This window comes from Anoplophora glabripennis, unplaced genomic scaffold (genome assembly GCF_000390285.2).
Source record: "Anoplophora glabripennis isolate ALB-LARVAE unplaced genomic scaffold, Agla_2.0 scaffold2, whole genome shotgun sequence".
NCBI lineage: Eukaryota > Metazoa > Arthropoda > Insecta > Coleoptera > Cerambycidae > Anoplophora > Anoplophora glabripennis.
The window spans coordinates 3936503-3953213 of NW_019416325.1; the positions used below are offsets into that span (position 1 = coordinate 3936503).

Below are 16711 nucleotides of genomic sequence, written 5' to 3' on the forward strand. Positions count from 1 at the left end.
TTCGCAATTTGTACGAATATTACTGTTCACAGTAAAATTTTAAAAAAGTCAAAATTATATATAAAAAAAAATCAGTGGCGTAGCATTTTTTACTCAATAAATACAATATTACAAACCTACAACAACATCAAAAAATATCTGAGAGATCAAAAAAAGAAGCCTTCTGATTCCATTTATACAGGGTTGGTATACGAAATAGAATGCAATGTTCCTCAAACTGCTAATACCGCTTCTTTAAGTGGTACTGTAATGCCCTGAATCTAATAAATGTCTCTTCAAATAAGCAAAGTTAAGAAGGATGGGAGACAGTGAAACAGTTGCTTAGGTGGGAAGTGCATAAAGTAACATTTTTTTACAAGTGGGAATTTTGTCCCTTGAGTGAACCAAAGTAAGTGCTCAAAAATATAAATTATGTAAAGAGTTTGAACTTTAAAACTAGCGAATTTAATGAAATTGGTAATGAATTTTATACATACGGACGATTACAATAGGCCTCGAAAAGTCTAGATAAACCACTCGACATTTCATTTTTATTTAATCTAATCTAATCTAATCTTGCATTCTAATGTGAGAGCAGTGGCCTCAGGTCTCCCAATTCGGATGATTTTCCGAGAAATTTATAACTAATTTTAATTCTCTTATCGAAAAAATACAGATACCAATTACCTATACAATGAAAAAGTGAAGAACACTACAAAAATTAAATAACAGAATACAATCGTGTACATAATAAAAAAAATCGCTGAAAGCAAAGAAAATTGTTATAGAATTTTTTTATGGCCTGTTTTGTTATCCTCGAACTGGTCCATTTGTTATTGTACAAGTAAATTAATTTATAGGAAAATATACAGCATTCCACAAGAAGTAGTTTGCATATGAGAAAAAAAATGTGTTAACGAAATTTCACGAAAAACTGATAAAAAAATATTATGTGCTGGATTTAATTTTTTCTCTTTATTTTTTTAATATACTATTCACAGCCCAGTAAAAAACGTATTATGAACCATTTGTGCGATTTAATTTATTTCCGATTTTATTTTCTAACTCTGACCTATCTCTGACAGAGATAGAAGGGAAAGTTAAATTGGAACAACGTTTTCTAATTTAGTACCTACGTATTACAAAATTTCTAGGGACGAAAAACCTTTTTTTAATTTTTGACGATTTTTTAAAAATGCGTAAACCTACGATACCAATTTTATCATTTTATGGGTTTATGTGAAAAGCTGTCGAAACTAGAAAAGTACCCTCAAAGGCCACTTTTGTTTTGCTCCCCTTGAAAAAGGACTTTTATTGCAACGTTTTGACTTTCAGCAGCGATAACCCGTTTAATTTATTTTAGACACAAGGCTGTCGATATTTCTATGTAATACTTATTTTTTTCCGAGTCCAATGATGTATATATAATATGTTACTGTTCACTGACGTTTCGGACTGGAAAGCTCATCGTCATTGTTACTTTTATCGTTGATGTCAGTTTTTCATTTTTTTTAACTTACAATATACAGGGTGTCTCGGGCCTTGATACAAAAAAGTCGAGTGAAAAATTAAAAATTAAAAATGGTGGAGGCGCCGCTTTGGACATAAAATCACAAATATTTCCTAAACTGTTAATTTTACCGAGTTGAACCAAGAGGGTATGGATGTATGTATGTCGGAGGGTGGTGGAATTGTTTTTCCATCGCGGCACTTAAGCCTTATTAGGCCCCTTGTACACCCTCCTTCATTACTCGACTACTTTTCTTCAAACCATCCTATTTACTACACGGGTGGCTTGGTGGCAAAGTCTCTTACAGTTCATGTATGATAGCATGGTCTTGAGTTACAGAGATTTTATTTGCTCTGTTCTCATTACCATTTATCGGGGACCACACGAATGCGGAAAATGTTGAGCGACCCAGGTCTCTGGTAGGCTGCCACAGCCACGTCCCCGAGCCTGCCTTAGGTCACCCATCCAAATTCCAGTCTGCGTCCGTGATGCTTACCTTTGACGGCCCGTAACTTGTTAACGAAGGCCCGTATAAAAAAATTTATATGAAGAACTGATATTATTTTGAGCTCATCTATTTATGCTCGACTTTTTTGTATCAAGTACTGGGACACCCTATATACATTTTTAAAAACTTTCATAAATTTGCTAAAAATTAAATATCAATATCTCAAATAAAATTTTTTGGATGCTGTTATATATTTTTTTTGTAGTTGTTTTTCAGAAACCTTCCTAAATTAACCAAAATACCAAATAACAAAACTTAACGAAACTAAAATTGATAATACGAGTAGAATAAAAGCTACAAAAATTGAGGAAAATATACCAAGTAGTTCCAATACCCCTAAATATTCTCGTTAAGATGTTATTTGTTCATATTTTACAAATTGATGAAATATCTCTAATAACACTAAAAAAAAAAGGAATATAATGTGAAAATATTAATGCAACTGATCATGATGCTGAAAGACAAAACGTCGCAATAAAAATCTTATGTCATATTCGCACATAGGGCGAAAATGGCATTTCTATAGTAATTCGCATAGGCTTCCAAATAAATCTAAAAAATGATAAAACAGAAATCTGAAAGTCGGCATTTTTAAAAAATCATAAAAGCTAACAAAGACATTTTCGATATCTCATCCATAAATTAATATACACCAGTCAATTCTAATTTAACGATCTCTTCTATACTAGGCACTTTAAGAAGTAGCAATGTTGTCACATCATTCTTATCCAATTTTAAGCAACCTGTATAGCAACAAATGTTATCGACCTATATATGAAATTAAAGCTCTTTCTGTGACCTATTCGATGCCATAATACAGGTTGTCAAGGGAAAAATCCGCCCGAGATATAAGTTTTCAACAGCCGCCTGATTTTTTAATTTAAGTAAGCAATTGGCTCAGAAGGCCTTGAAAACACAACACGTTGATACGATATCTGAAAAATTATAGGATATACAGGCTTGGCGAGTTTTGAGTGGCGGACCCTCTATAATGGCTACGAGACTTCAAAATAAATTAGCGCGCATTTATTTGTTAGTGTTATCGCTTGTTATTTCCAGTCTCGCTTCAAAATATTAGCTTACATCTGATTAAATTACTTTATCCTTTATTAAAATAAAACTCTTTGGAAATGACAACCTTACCTCTAAAAAAGCAGGTATTTTGACAACGGAAGCAGAGATGTTTTTACTTTATTGGAAGTTACCACCTTTTATCCTTGACTATAAAATAACAACACTAATTGCTCCCTTTGGCCTTTTGGTAAAAGCTTTCTTGTTTTATTTTTATTGTCTCCAGAACTGGAAGAGTCGGTACTCGGGCAAATATTTGTTTACAGTATTTTAATTATCTCGGTGAAAATCACGAATCTAAATAAAGCTTCAGACAATTGAATTAATGTCAGTGTTTCAAATACGTTCCATGTAATATAAATAAAACAGCCATTAAAGGCAAATTTAACAATTTGCGAATATTAATTGCAACTACATAATTTGTAAACAGGTATGTGAGAAAATGTCATTCTTTATAAAAATTCCTGCTTGTCCCCAAACTCTCATAAATGTTTTTTGATTTCATATGAAGGCTGTTAAATTTTTTAAAAAATTTACCTTTTTAGTAGTGACGTCACATACGGCAAATAATAGGCAACCCCATAGTGCATATTGTCATGAAGATGTTCTTAATATTTTTACTAGATCGATTTTCGACCTTATGTACTTGGACATAAATGCCAAAAAAATGTTTTCTTTGTCAGGACCTTAATATTCTGGCAATATTAGAAATATTTAAGAAGCTTCAAACCACAAGTGACGAACTAAAAGAATTATATAATTTATGTATTTAAAATAGAACAATATTGACTTTTACAGTAATTAATAAATTAAAATTATATCGATGTTACTGCGCATGCGCATTAAAGATAATTTCTTGTAAGCGAAGTAGCCTCGCAACAGGATTTCATTCACGAAATGTTTGGTTATGGTTAAGAATACGTCTATAATAAACCACTTGAAGAAAAAACACTCGAGAAACACACTGACCCAGCACAACACCAAGAAAAACAGTAAAAACACTACTTAGTAGAGTTAGAAAATGTCAAGATTCAACAAAAAAACAGAAAATACGCTAATGATGACAGCGATGACAAGATCTCACCTGCGTATGAGGCTATTCTTTCCGATCATGCGCATTAGGGCTAATGTTAAATTTTTACTTTATTTAAATATAGAATTCTAGATCCTCGTAAATTTGAAGTTGTTCATTTTTATACCCTAATGCAAACAATTAAAGGGCCAAAAGAATTTCCGAAATTTTTCCGTGATTTTTGACAGACTGTAGTTAGGTGAAAAATGGTCGTATCGGGAATTTAAAAAAAGCATTTTGAAGCTCTAAAATTCGTTTTTAAAAAAAAATTTTTTTGACCCTTTAATTGTTTGCATTAGTGTAGTATCTATGTAAATAGTACACAAGGGTCAGATTCGGTCTGTACAATTTCAACTATGACAATTTGTTACGAGTTGCCTAAATATGTGACATCACAATAAAAGAGTCTTTTAAGAAGTGATCACTGGCAAAATACCCATTTTTTTTTAAATATGTCAATAAGAGATATTGTTACTAATTGCAGGAAGGTTGTAAATATGAAGTTTCAATTGTTTTATAAATAAAATCGTTACCTTATTTCATATCACTTAGCTAGCTTAAACCCACTTATGATTCTAGTAATTACATCAGAAACTGCTTAACGAATGATAATAATTAATAAAAATCCATTGAATTCAGATATATTTCTAGGAAATCGTAAAACTTTACCGAATTTTTCTGTTCCATTGTTAGATTTTATGTATTGTATTTTGAGTTATCTTAATTATGAAATCCTGCTTTGTTATTATAACACTGCAAAAAATATTGTCTTCTTAATGTTCCTTGCAGGATGTTGGGATTTTGGAAAACACCCAGAATTCTGAGATTACAATATCAAGTAAGATTTCAAAATTCAGAATAAGTAAACGATATACATATATGTATTAATAAAGCAATACAAAAATGCAGTAAAATTTTATCAGCAGCCCTGATCTGAATTCATTGGATTTTAATTACCATTTGTTTCTGGCTCAATTACGGGAATCATAAATGTGTTACTAATATAACATGAGGTAATTATTATTTTTTTGACGAAACAATTGAAACGTTACATTTACGACCTACTTAGATTTCTTAACAATATATCTCTTAGTGACACTTTCCGATATTTCAAAACATTTGAGTACTTTGCCTGTGATCGCGATTAAATTTTTCAAAATATTTAACACCCTGTATATAAAACCAAGAATGTAGTATATATTTGTTTATATTGGAGCAGGTACTTATGTTATGAGTAAATATGATATAAACATTTATAATCATCCAAAATGTTAACCCTACCAGCGGTACGTTTTTTCAGATCGTTGATTACGAATCAATAAAAAAATTTCAATCCTTGTACACTCAACGCAGAAAAAAATTTTCAGTGGTAATTTTTCTCCCGGTATCGGTATTAAATCAGTTTTCATTATAAAAATTGCAAAACTGAATGTTTCACTGCCATTATTATTGGTTCTTCAGCCATTTCATGACTGGAATTGATTATTTGGATTCTGAGAATAATTAGAATTCATTTTATATGGTTATATATGATATAATTAATAATATAATTAACATCGAAAAAAAAAACGGATAAAAGCAAAATGTCTGTCACAAAATTATAATTTCCTTGCTCCTATCAAAATCTTGCATATGGAAGACTTGACACCATTTTTTTTTTGGTTATTTGATAATTAATATCAACAAAGGTTACTAACCTTTAAGCAATAAACAGAACTTTTATAATTATCTTAACTTGCTGACAGCTACACCAGCTACCAGAGATAGATAAAATTAATTATCAAAAAGCAGATATCAAGGCGAATAAGGCTTATTGTTTAAAAATTTTACTTACAATGTTTACATAAAATCGGAGTTAAGAAGTATTCGTCTTCTAACTTATGCTCAGGTGTCTTCGTTTCTCCTTCTGGAACAAAAAATATATTAATTTAAAAAATATTCAATTGCATTGGTCTTCATGAAGATATAATAATAAATATATACACTAATATGTTTCTCAGATAGAATTCATTATTTGTCACCGATTTTCCATAAATACAAATTATTTCCCAACAAAAACCAAGAGTAATTCTTCAATTCTACTTGCCAATTTTCCGGTACAACTATACAGGGTGTCATAAAGAGTGGAGTGATGCCCGTACAGCATTTTGTTGACATTCACCGTAGATTAACCAGATATCGAACTATTCATTATAGCCATGCTATAGATAGCTATTTGTAAATATCACAAACTTAAACATTGATACAGTTCGTTAACACGCAGAGTTCTGATAAAGCTTTTTTCAAAAATTATTTATTTAAATCCCCACCAACGAGGCCAGTTAACTAAAAAGAAATCCCCACTTTCAATATATTATACTGTACTTTCGGATTTTTTGTAATATTTAATTACAAACAACATAAATTATCACGGTAAACAATAACTGTAGTTTTCTAAGATATTTTAGCTACACTGGAACTTATAATACACGGATATAATAGAATAATTGACATGCCGATTTGTTATGTGTAATTTTGTGCAAATTATTCTAATTTATATTCAAGTCATAAATGTTGTGCAAGTAATTTGACACTTAATATTTCATAAGTAAATAAATAAGGATACCATTAATTCCGTTTTTCACTGCTTCGAATTTAAAATTATAAACCAGTTTTACATTTAGCAATTTTTTTAAATATTTAAATACATATCTTTGTTATTGCAGCTGCGTTAGCTTGGCAAAGTTACATGTCTACGATTTACTGTTATCATGACTCATGTTTATTATGTCGCGGCTGATTCCTAACCTCAAAAATTCGTATGTAAATCGCTGGAATTACACGTTGTTGTGTTAGAAACATAGGAACGTGGAATCGTGGAATTGAGAGAAACCTTTTCGCAATATATTCTCTTCCATTCTGCTCCAACCTGAACTTTTTTGGTCCGCTGGATCAAAACTGAATAAGGTTACGATCAAAATCGCCACACAAACATTAACAACGACACGTTTACACCCCGATGACGCAGAAATGGTTATATAGATTAATTTTCGGATAAACAAAAATCCATTAACTTTTTCACAATTAACAAAATTCCCAGGGAAAAAATAATTTTAAAAAATTTCATGAAATACCAAAGTAGCAAATATTTTTGTTCGAAATACAAATAACCAAATATATTTGGTATATTTTTGAATGAATTTGCCATAACGGTTAAAACAGTCCTGTCATTCATACAAGCATAAAAAATTCTGTTGTGAGTGGAACAATGCTTCAAGTTTTACATAATTTAATCATAATATTGATTCATTGATGAATCAGTATACAGAGTGTAACAGAAATAAACTTTTCAAAATAAGAAAGAAGTGCTGTAGGCATTTTCCAATGCAGGATATTTTCATGGAACTTCATCACAGATTTTTTACAAGACTATTTTGTGCAAAATGATACGAAATATATTCATTTTTAATAAAGGCTGACTGGCAAGTAAATTTATATTATAAAAATATAAAACAAAATTTCAAATATTTTTAAATAAAAACAAAAATAAGGTAAAGAGGACTTCCAGACTTGATATTTTTCACTATTGGTGGGAGAAATTTGACTTGATACGAAAATGAGGAAATCAAAGAGCATATTTATATAAAAAATAACAAAACTTATAAATTGCGCAAATGTATCTCACAGAAATATTAAATCCATAAATCTATAAAAAACAACATATCGTCTATTATCTCATATGTTCCCTTTATTATAGGGATATTAAAGCTACTTCAAAAATATTCAAAAATTTTTTCCGAAAAAAACTTATCACAGAAATTCAAGCAATGTTCTTCGATACCGGAAATCAAGGTATGCAAATGATATCTAATCCCACAACTGTTGATATTGGGGAATCTGGTCTGCGGGGTTAAATATTTGTCGCATACCTTGATTTCTGGTATCGAAGAACATTGTTTCACTTCATTTGATAAGGTACTTTAGAGATAAATAGAAAAAAATTTTGAACTTATCTGAATTAGCTTAATACCTAATAATACCTTTAATGTAATAAGACCTTAATTTAATATAATACCTTTATGATAAAGTAGAAATAAGAGAGCTAATAATAGAATATACAAGGTGATTCATAAATGGTGACCAAAAATGAACCTCGTAAAAAGATGGGGTGGGGTGTTAAACTTCAAAAAATTTTTTTAATTTTTTTAAATAATTTAAAAACTAGTAAGTGAAATAATTTTAAATTGGGCACATGAATTTATATAAACATTGTCCAAAATCTGAGGACATATTTTTCTAAATAAAATAGTACGCCACTGCTTTACGGTAACAACCATGATATTTTCGGATTCGTCTTTCAATTTTCTATAAATTACTACTCTCTTATGTTTTTCGAAAAAAGCCTGATTTTCTTCTCCAGATCTTCAAATTTTGTGTGGACAGAAACAAAATATAACAAAAACGTGTACCCTCAAATAGTCCGTAAACCGTGTTCCTGCTATTTTATTTTTTTTAATGCATGTTAATTTAAACACATCTTTTTTTAGTAGTACCATGACTAATAATAATGTTCAACGTCTCAATAAAACATAGGATTTTAACCGTGCTTTTATTATTCATAAATCCATATTAATAGAAAGATATAAACTGAGTGGATTAATATCAGAATATAAACGTCGATTCAACATTTTATTAAATATACGTATTAGTCACGGATCAGATCTGTAATTTGGTGTTAAATATGGAGATATCAGACTTTCTACCCTTAAAGTTACTTTTAAAAAAGAATCAGCAACACGATATATTAAAAATAGAATCATGTTGAACAGTTTTTGTTAACATCACGTAAGTACTAATTTTTTCTTAATTAAAATGCCAATTAACATTTACCGATTACATATAACAATAACAGGAATTAATAATAATAATAAATGCAATAACTAAATTCGCTAAATTACACTATGACATTTATATGGATCTATTATTGTACAATCCGTATCATTTTTTTTTTGGACGTTTTAAAATTTGGCCTTGCTCACCGTTTGTTTAAAAAGTAATACAAAACGACAAAAACAAAACGTAATTTTATACAGAGTTAATTAAGGAGTTAATTTATTAATATTTATGGAGTTAGGCCGAAAATTCTTCTCGATTTGTACCGTTTAAATTCTCTAAAATTTTGGCACACTGTTCAAGGTTTTTTATGTAACTTTAAAAATGGACAAAAAGACAATGAAATCCTCGTGCTGGACTTTTTGTCACACTTTTGCTGAATTTTTGATAAATAACCTATTTTGACTAAAACTGAAAATTCAGCATAAAATAATGTTAAAGTATTAAACGGAAACGCTGTAATTTTGTCTAATTTCCAGGGCAGTATTTAATAATTTTTTAATAATATGTAAAGGGGAGTAGACATTTTTAATGATCAGGGCGAGATTTTTTATTAGTTATATGTTCTTACATTCCCTGTTTTGACCAAACGTTTTGAAATTAACGTTCCGAGTGATATTTTACATTTTTTAACTATAGAATATTCTACTATGAGAACAATGTCATAACTCCACGTTTATATTAAAAATTTCAAATAGATACTGTTATATAAAAATCGCATAGTACCATTTTAAAATTTCCTAACATGGCACTTATCGTAAAGTAAGGTAAGCTAAATTTGATGCCACCTCAGATAAATACGTTTATGATTATTAAGTTTAACCAACCTAATAACATTAAATACATTTCCTATGGTTTTGTCTGATGCAACAGTTTTATAAATATTCAACCTTTACTTGTATATGCGCTAGGTTTGTTGTATTGAATGGCTTGAAGATATCACAAATTCATCCGGAAATGATTAAAATTGTCTAAACAATAGTCAAAATACGCTAAAATTCCATATAACAAAAACGGGTGATTTGATATAAATAAATAAATAAATAACCTTTATTTTCCTTAAAGACTTTACAGTAAAGTATGGGAATAGTCAATAATACAAAAAAGGGAAGATAAAAGCCATAAATTCTTATAACTACTAAAAGAATTCAGTAATGATATACATTTGTCAATTAAATAATATTTTAAGTTGAATTTAAACCCACCGAGATTCTCAATCATTTTTATTTCCAAGGGCAAGTTATTATTATATACTTTTCACGTTTAAAGATTTCCATCACAGGATGTTTTCGAAAGTGGGGTTTTAATTTATATTATAGCTGATAGTAAAATAGTGCATTTTACAAAAAATTATTCTTAGAAAATTTTTATTATAAAACATACATTTTTCGGTCGCACTAAATGACGTCACAATACGTCGTTGACCACGTGACAAAATTTTAATTTTTACATGATTTGAAATCTATTTAATGAATTTGTGGCATTAAAGAAATTATTATTTTTTTCACGCAGGTGCTAGGATTCGTTTTCGTGTGGAAGTGCATATTAGCACAATATTGAAAATGAAAATTCCACAAAATGTGTTCGTAACCAATAAGGCAATGATCATGGAAAATCCCCATAAAAACAAATTTCTAACATAGATCTTCAATTAACTTATGGGCGGACATTGATGTCCTAATTGGACCTATCCTTCTCCCATGAAGATTATTAATTGGTCCCCATGTTTTTTACAAAAGATTTATCTGTTCTTTTGAAGAATATACCACTTAATGTTCGACAATGTAGTTTTTGCAAGATGGTGCTTCACCACACTTCTGACGTTACACATTACTTAGTAGATGGATTGAGTGCAATGGACCTGGTTTATGGTGCGCCCGATTGCACGACCTAAATCAACCCGATTTTTACCTGTGGGGACATATGAAGTCTTTGGTTAACAAAACAGAAGTCAGATGGTTGAAGAGTTATGTTGTGTGTAAAAAACTCGTATAAGAAGCAATTCCTTATCAAAAAACATTACCAACATGATATCAAATATCATATCAAATCTTCAATAACCGAAATTCTGTGTTCAAGAATTTATTTTTTTTTCATATACTGGGTGTGATAAAGATATAGTTACCTTAACACAATTTTGCCTCCTTAAAAACCTCCAAAAAAAAAAGAAATTTCTTCCATTTTATTTAAGATAACTGTGTCACTTTAAAATATATTTTAATAAAATTTGTCTTTTGCTTTTCTTTGCCATATTTTTTTATTGGTGTTTTATTTTGAGAAAAAGCAGATGTATTTTGACATACCACTTTACTTATAGATGTATTAGGTACTTTTTTCATGTCGCTAAACTGAGTGATATAAAAAAGCATGTATAAATATGAGATTTGACAAAAATGTATGCCGTAGTTCGCAATTCGCGGTTATTCAAGGTTACACTAATCTGTCCAGTGGCGAACTATGAAGATTATGAAAAAAGAGTTAAAAAAAAATCAGTTTTCCTAACAGAAATTGAGAAGATAAACTTATGATCTGGATTTCTAAAAGACAAAGTTATCCTCCATATAAATATGACTCACATTCAAAGTTACATTATATTTATACTGATTTTTTTTTCAGGATTGCAATGAGTGAGATGGCCATTAAAACACATTGTAACTTTTAAGTTCAATGTTGAATTAATGGTACTGGGGCTTTCTTAAGACTAATTATATCGATTCATTTTCTGGACGGTCTTATTATAAAACTGTACTCAAGCCAAGTTTTTTCTACTACAAAGTATGATTACATTTAAATTGACTAAAGGTCAATCATTTTATTGCTATTAAATTTAGTTGTTAAATTCATTGCACACAACTATTGATCCAATTTAACCCAGTAAATTTTTTTCACTAGTTTTTATTAATCTTTAAAATAGCAATAAAGCCCTAAAACGCGTGCCTAAGAAACTAAAATAGAAATATTAGTAAAAATCTTAGATAGAATGCTATAAAATTAATTAAATAAGAAATTGATTGGCCAAAAAACTTAATACCAATTAGATATAGAATAAAATTCAAAATAACTGTGTTTAATATTTTATGTAACGAACATTCGTTTTAATAGAGTTAAAACAAAAAAGAATTTAATTCAGCATGTATCTACATAATTATTTAGTTAAAAAAATTTATCACCGACTGATATATTTCAACATTTGTTGACCTTTCCATAAAAATAACGAAATAAGTAAAACCTAAGAATAAACACAACCAAAATATTAAAAGAATATTAACTTTATCATATGGACTAAGACTTTATCTTCATATGTAAAATTATAAAAAAATTCTTGAGAGATGAGGTTATATTTTTAATTAGATCATAGTGGCTTATCTTTTAGCCACAACAAATTTGGTAAACATTTAAAATCATATATCTAAATTGGCTTGCATTTAAAAATGCACTGGGCACAATTTGTTATGATAGTAATAATTAAATGCTATAGTAAGCAATGTACAGATACATATCTACATATGGAAAACAATACAAGACTTGTATCTTCCAATCCAATGTTTACCCCGTGTGATATATAATATATATACACCATATCCTTGACATCACTTTATATATTTATCTATTTAGCAATACAAAAGTGCCAATTACAGGATTTCAGAAAAATTAAAACAATGACATCAAGATTACTTTAAAACACAACATTCTGTTTCACCAGCTGCGATTGGTGCAATTTTTCATGAGTGTTTACGTTCTGAAAGTCTTTAGAATTATGTAAAATAAAGTATAAGTTTATAGCAGCCTTAGTTATTCAACAAATATGTTCATCAAACGATTATTTAGCACCAAGGATATTAAAAAAATTATTCATCACTTATATAATCAAAATTTAGAATAGGTTTGCATAGAGCGTACGACTTAATTTTACATTTGCTTACATTCAGAGATAGATATTATTTCAACACCAATTGTTCAAACTTAAATATAAAATAAGAATAGATGAAATTCCTTTTTTTCATGAATTAGTGAGAATTGCTTGAAGATGTAAAAATAACTGATCAGAGAAACCTTCATAAAGAATTTTCATTCTTTTTCACTAAAGAAGACGGACTTTATTATTGTTATTGTAATGATATAAAAGATTTGTTCGAAGAATCACATGCACACCTTCTGGCTGGCGGCTTATCATCGACAGTTCTTCAAAAAGCTTAAAAGCTGTCCTTCACAATAGAAACAAATTTGCTAGTCTTCCCTTGACTCATTCTGTGATGCACAAAGAAAATTACGATTCTGTAGTAAATACAGTAAGAGGGGATTTAATATGGTTGGTTTTCTGATGGAAATGCAAGGCGGGATAGTAAATATCCTTGCTACCTTTGCTTACGGGACAGTAGAGCAAACGCAGCACATTACTGACAGCATACATGGTCCAAGTGAACCAAGTTCCAGATAGGGAAACATGTCAAACGTAGAGCCTAAAGATTTATTGATGCCTCTGTTGCATACAAAATTAGGTCATGAAACAATTTGTGAAGGTTCTTAATCCAGATTCTGAAATTTTCCAATATTTGAAGAATTTTTTCCTGAAATTATACGAAGCCAAAGTTAAAGCGGGTATTTTTGTCGGATCGCAAATAAAGAAAATAATGGCCAGTAACGAATTCACACAGTTACTCAATACTCACAAAAAACAAACCTGGAACAGTCTTAAAGCAGTAGTTCATGGTTTCCTCGGAAACAAGCTAGCTGAAAATTATAAAGAATTGATTCAAACTATGTCTGAAAGTTTTAAAATCATGGGCTCCAGAACGTCCTTTAAAGTACATATGTTACATGCTCAGTTGGACCTATTCAAGGTTATCCTGGGTGCCTATTCTGAAGAACAAGGAAAGCGTTACTAATATCTGGAATTTCTAATGGTAATGTTCCGAGTTATTTTTAATTTGCGAATAGTAGTGACTAGAACATTCTGAAAATCGGGGTTAGAATTGAATTTCAAAACACATTTTAATGTTCTTAGGATTATACGAAGTCAAAAAAGAAAAAACATGGGTTTCGTAATTTTTTACCTATTTTCATGTGTAAAAAATTTGTATTAACAACAATTAGAAATTGTGTTGATTTATTTTCAGGCTCAAAAAGACATATGTATTGTATATCCTGTATATCCTGTATATACCACCTAAATTAGATTGAATTTGAAAATATAGTTCAAGGGTCATAAATAAAAAACAATTTTTAATTTTCAGCTTTAAAGGCCCATCTTAGTAATGAAAGCCTGTAAGGAAAAGTTATGTCAATTATTAACTCCATTGACCCCATCTACATGCTGCCAACTTTATACTTTGAAGTGTTGGGACACCCTGTATACCTATAATTCACATACATTTTCAAAAAACTATTTGTATATTTCTAATAATTTGAACATAAGTTTTGTACATTTCAGATTTAATCAAAATAGGCTCACCCTTTTATTTAGGCAAAAATGAGAACGATAAAAATTTCCGCACAATCTGTAACAACCATGGCAAGTGACATAAATGTAAAACTATATTCTAAATACTATGTAAAGCATCTCTATTAATGTCTAAGATCGTTTTTTTTAGTTCCTTTTTATACTGTTTAGTACTATTGTTAACTTTTATATATGAGGATACAATATACAGGGTGTTTCATTCCGATGTGCCAAACGAACACTGATAGAGAAAGTAATTTTGAGCAAAAAAGTTCATATCGACATGTGTTCTAAAACGCCCCCCTGTGGCGCTACGCCCCTTTAAAGGGGGTATTAAGACACAATTTTATTATAATATCTCGAAAATTCTTCGAAATAAATTGATAAAATTTTATATAGAGATATTTATTACGAGGAATTACACTATCTAAATCAAATTGACACAATGTTTTCAGGGGCGTCCCTACGGGGGGCAAGCCAAGGTTCAAAATCCGTAACTTTTTTGTCTATGACGGAAATGGTAAATATTATATAATATATAAACCAGACTTTAATGGTTTTAAAGTTGTTTTTCAATTCAAGCCAAGATTCAGCTGAGTAAAAAATAACTATTTTCTGCAAAGTAAGCAAATCATTAATGTACAACGTAAACAATACAGAGCCTAAAACTGTACCCTGGGGTACATCATATTCGATTTCCGTCAATTCACTGACATCATTATCTATTTGGACACTGAACTCTGTTGCTTAAATAACTTTTTAAATTATTAATTGAATCCTCTCTAAACCCGTATTGATAATTTATATAAAAGTTTTTCGTGAGACAAATATCAAATTCTATAACCAGATCACAAATATCCATTGCAGGTTTACCTCGATTCAAGTTATTATAAATTAATTGTTAATTTGACTATAGACAGTAGATTTATTTCATATCGAGAATTTAATATTTTAAATTTTATTAAGATTTTTACTGTTCTAATTTTGAATATTTTGTCAAGTATCTTAGCTATATTCGTTATCATAGTAATTATCTCATAATTGTTTACCAGACACTGACTCCTGAATTAAATAGTGGCTTTGCAACTGCAGTTTTTAAACAGTCTGGAAAAGTACCTCTATTTATAGCTCAGTTTATTAAGAATGATAATAGTTTAGACATAAATTTACTAATTTTATATTAATATTTTCTACTTCAGCCTTCAGCCCAGAGATAAACTGGGTTTTGTAATGTTGTATATTAAATTCCTCATTTCCAGAATACTTAATATACTCTTCTTCCCCCCAATTTTATTTATCGAAATTACACAAAAATATGCCTATACAGGATAAAAATATATACAAAATTTCAACCAAATATCTGAAAAAATAACAGATATTAATAAAATTAGTTTAATTGTGACTAATACCCTCTATCTAGAAAAGGAAGCTCCCAAATAAAAATGACAAAAACCTTATCATTTTCCTTTTTCTGTCACACTATAAATTACTTTTCTTTAAAAACTATTTGTCCAAATTGTAATTTTTTACTACTAACTAATTTTAATAAATTGCTAACATTGTGAATGAAATTTTTGCATCAGTGTACCTTGATCAAATCAGAAATGAACTTGTCCAAGTGATTTTTTTTCTTCATATAAAGAAATAAACGGAAAGGGGTACCTCTTTATTCCCACATTGTATAAGAGCTAATAACCGAATAAAATTATAACTTGAATGTGGAAAAAAGGTGAGCCTATTTTGCAAATTACGAAATAAAAAAATTACCCAATTTGACATCTGAAACTTCCACACCACAAGCTGAAGGGTGATGTATTGTTTTACCAACTTCAGATCCCAGTAACTTAACACATTCCACTAAAACAAATAAAAAAACAAAATTAAAAACATAGCCAATCGTATAAAAATATTCTATACAATAAAAAAATATATAAACAGATTTTAAATTACATTTTCATAAAATTTTCTTTTAGTACATAAGTGCTGGGTGCGGAACATTAAAATGACCATAGTCTGATAATGGGGATGACTTGGGGGACTATATAAAAAATTAATAAAAACTGCAACTACATGTGTACTGATTTTTAGGGGATAATTTATTTCTTGATGAAAAAATCGATTATTGGTAATGTAATACATTCCAGATACAGGTTTTATACATAAATTTTAAGCCATGTTTTGTTTCAAAACGGTCAATTTTAAGTAATCAGATAATGATATAACAAACAAATATAGTAATTAAATATGACACTTATTTAG

At 29.4% G+C, this 16711-nt stretch overlaps 1 protein-coding gene across 1 annotated transcript in view; it reads right to left on the reverse strand.

Annotated features, from left to right (window-relative positions):
* Positions 1-16711, reverse strand: part of LOC108916999 (phosphatidylinositol 3-kinase regulatory subunit alpha) — an 85018-nt gene that overhangs the window by 63000 nt on the left and 5307 nt on the right. Inside the window, exons 2-3 of the mRNA XM_018723406.2 lie at positions 16220-16309; positions 5975-6046 (exon numbers count right to left, since the gene is read on the reverse strand). Coding sequence (XP_018578922.1) covers positions 5975-6046; positions 16220-16309 — 162 coding nt within the window. The remainder of the gene's footprint in view (positions 1-5974; positions 6047-16219; positions 16310-16711) is intronic.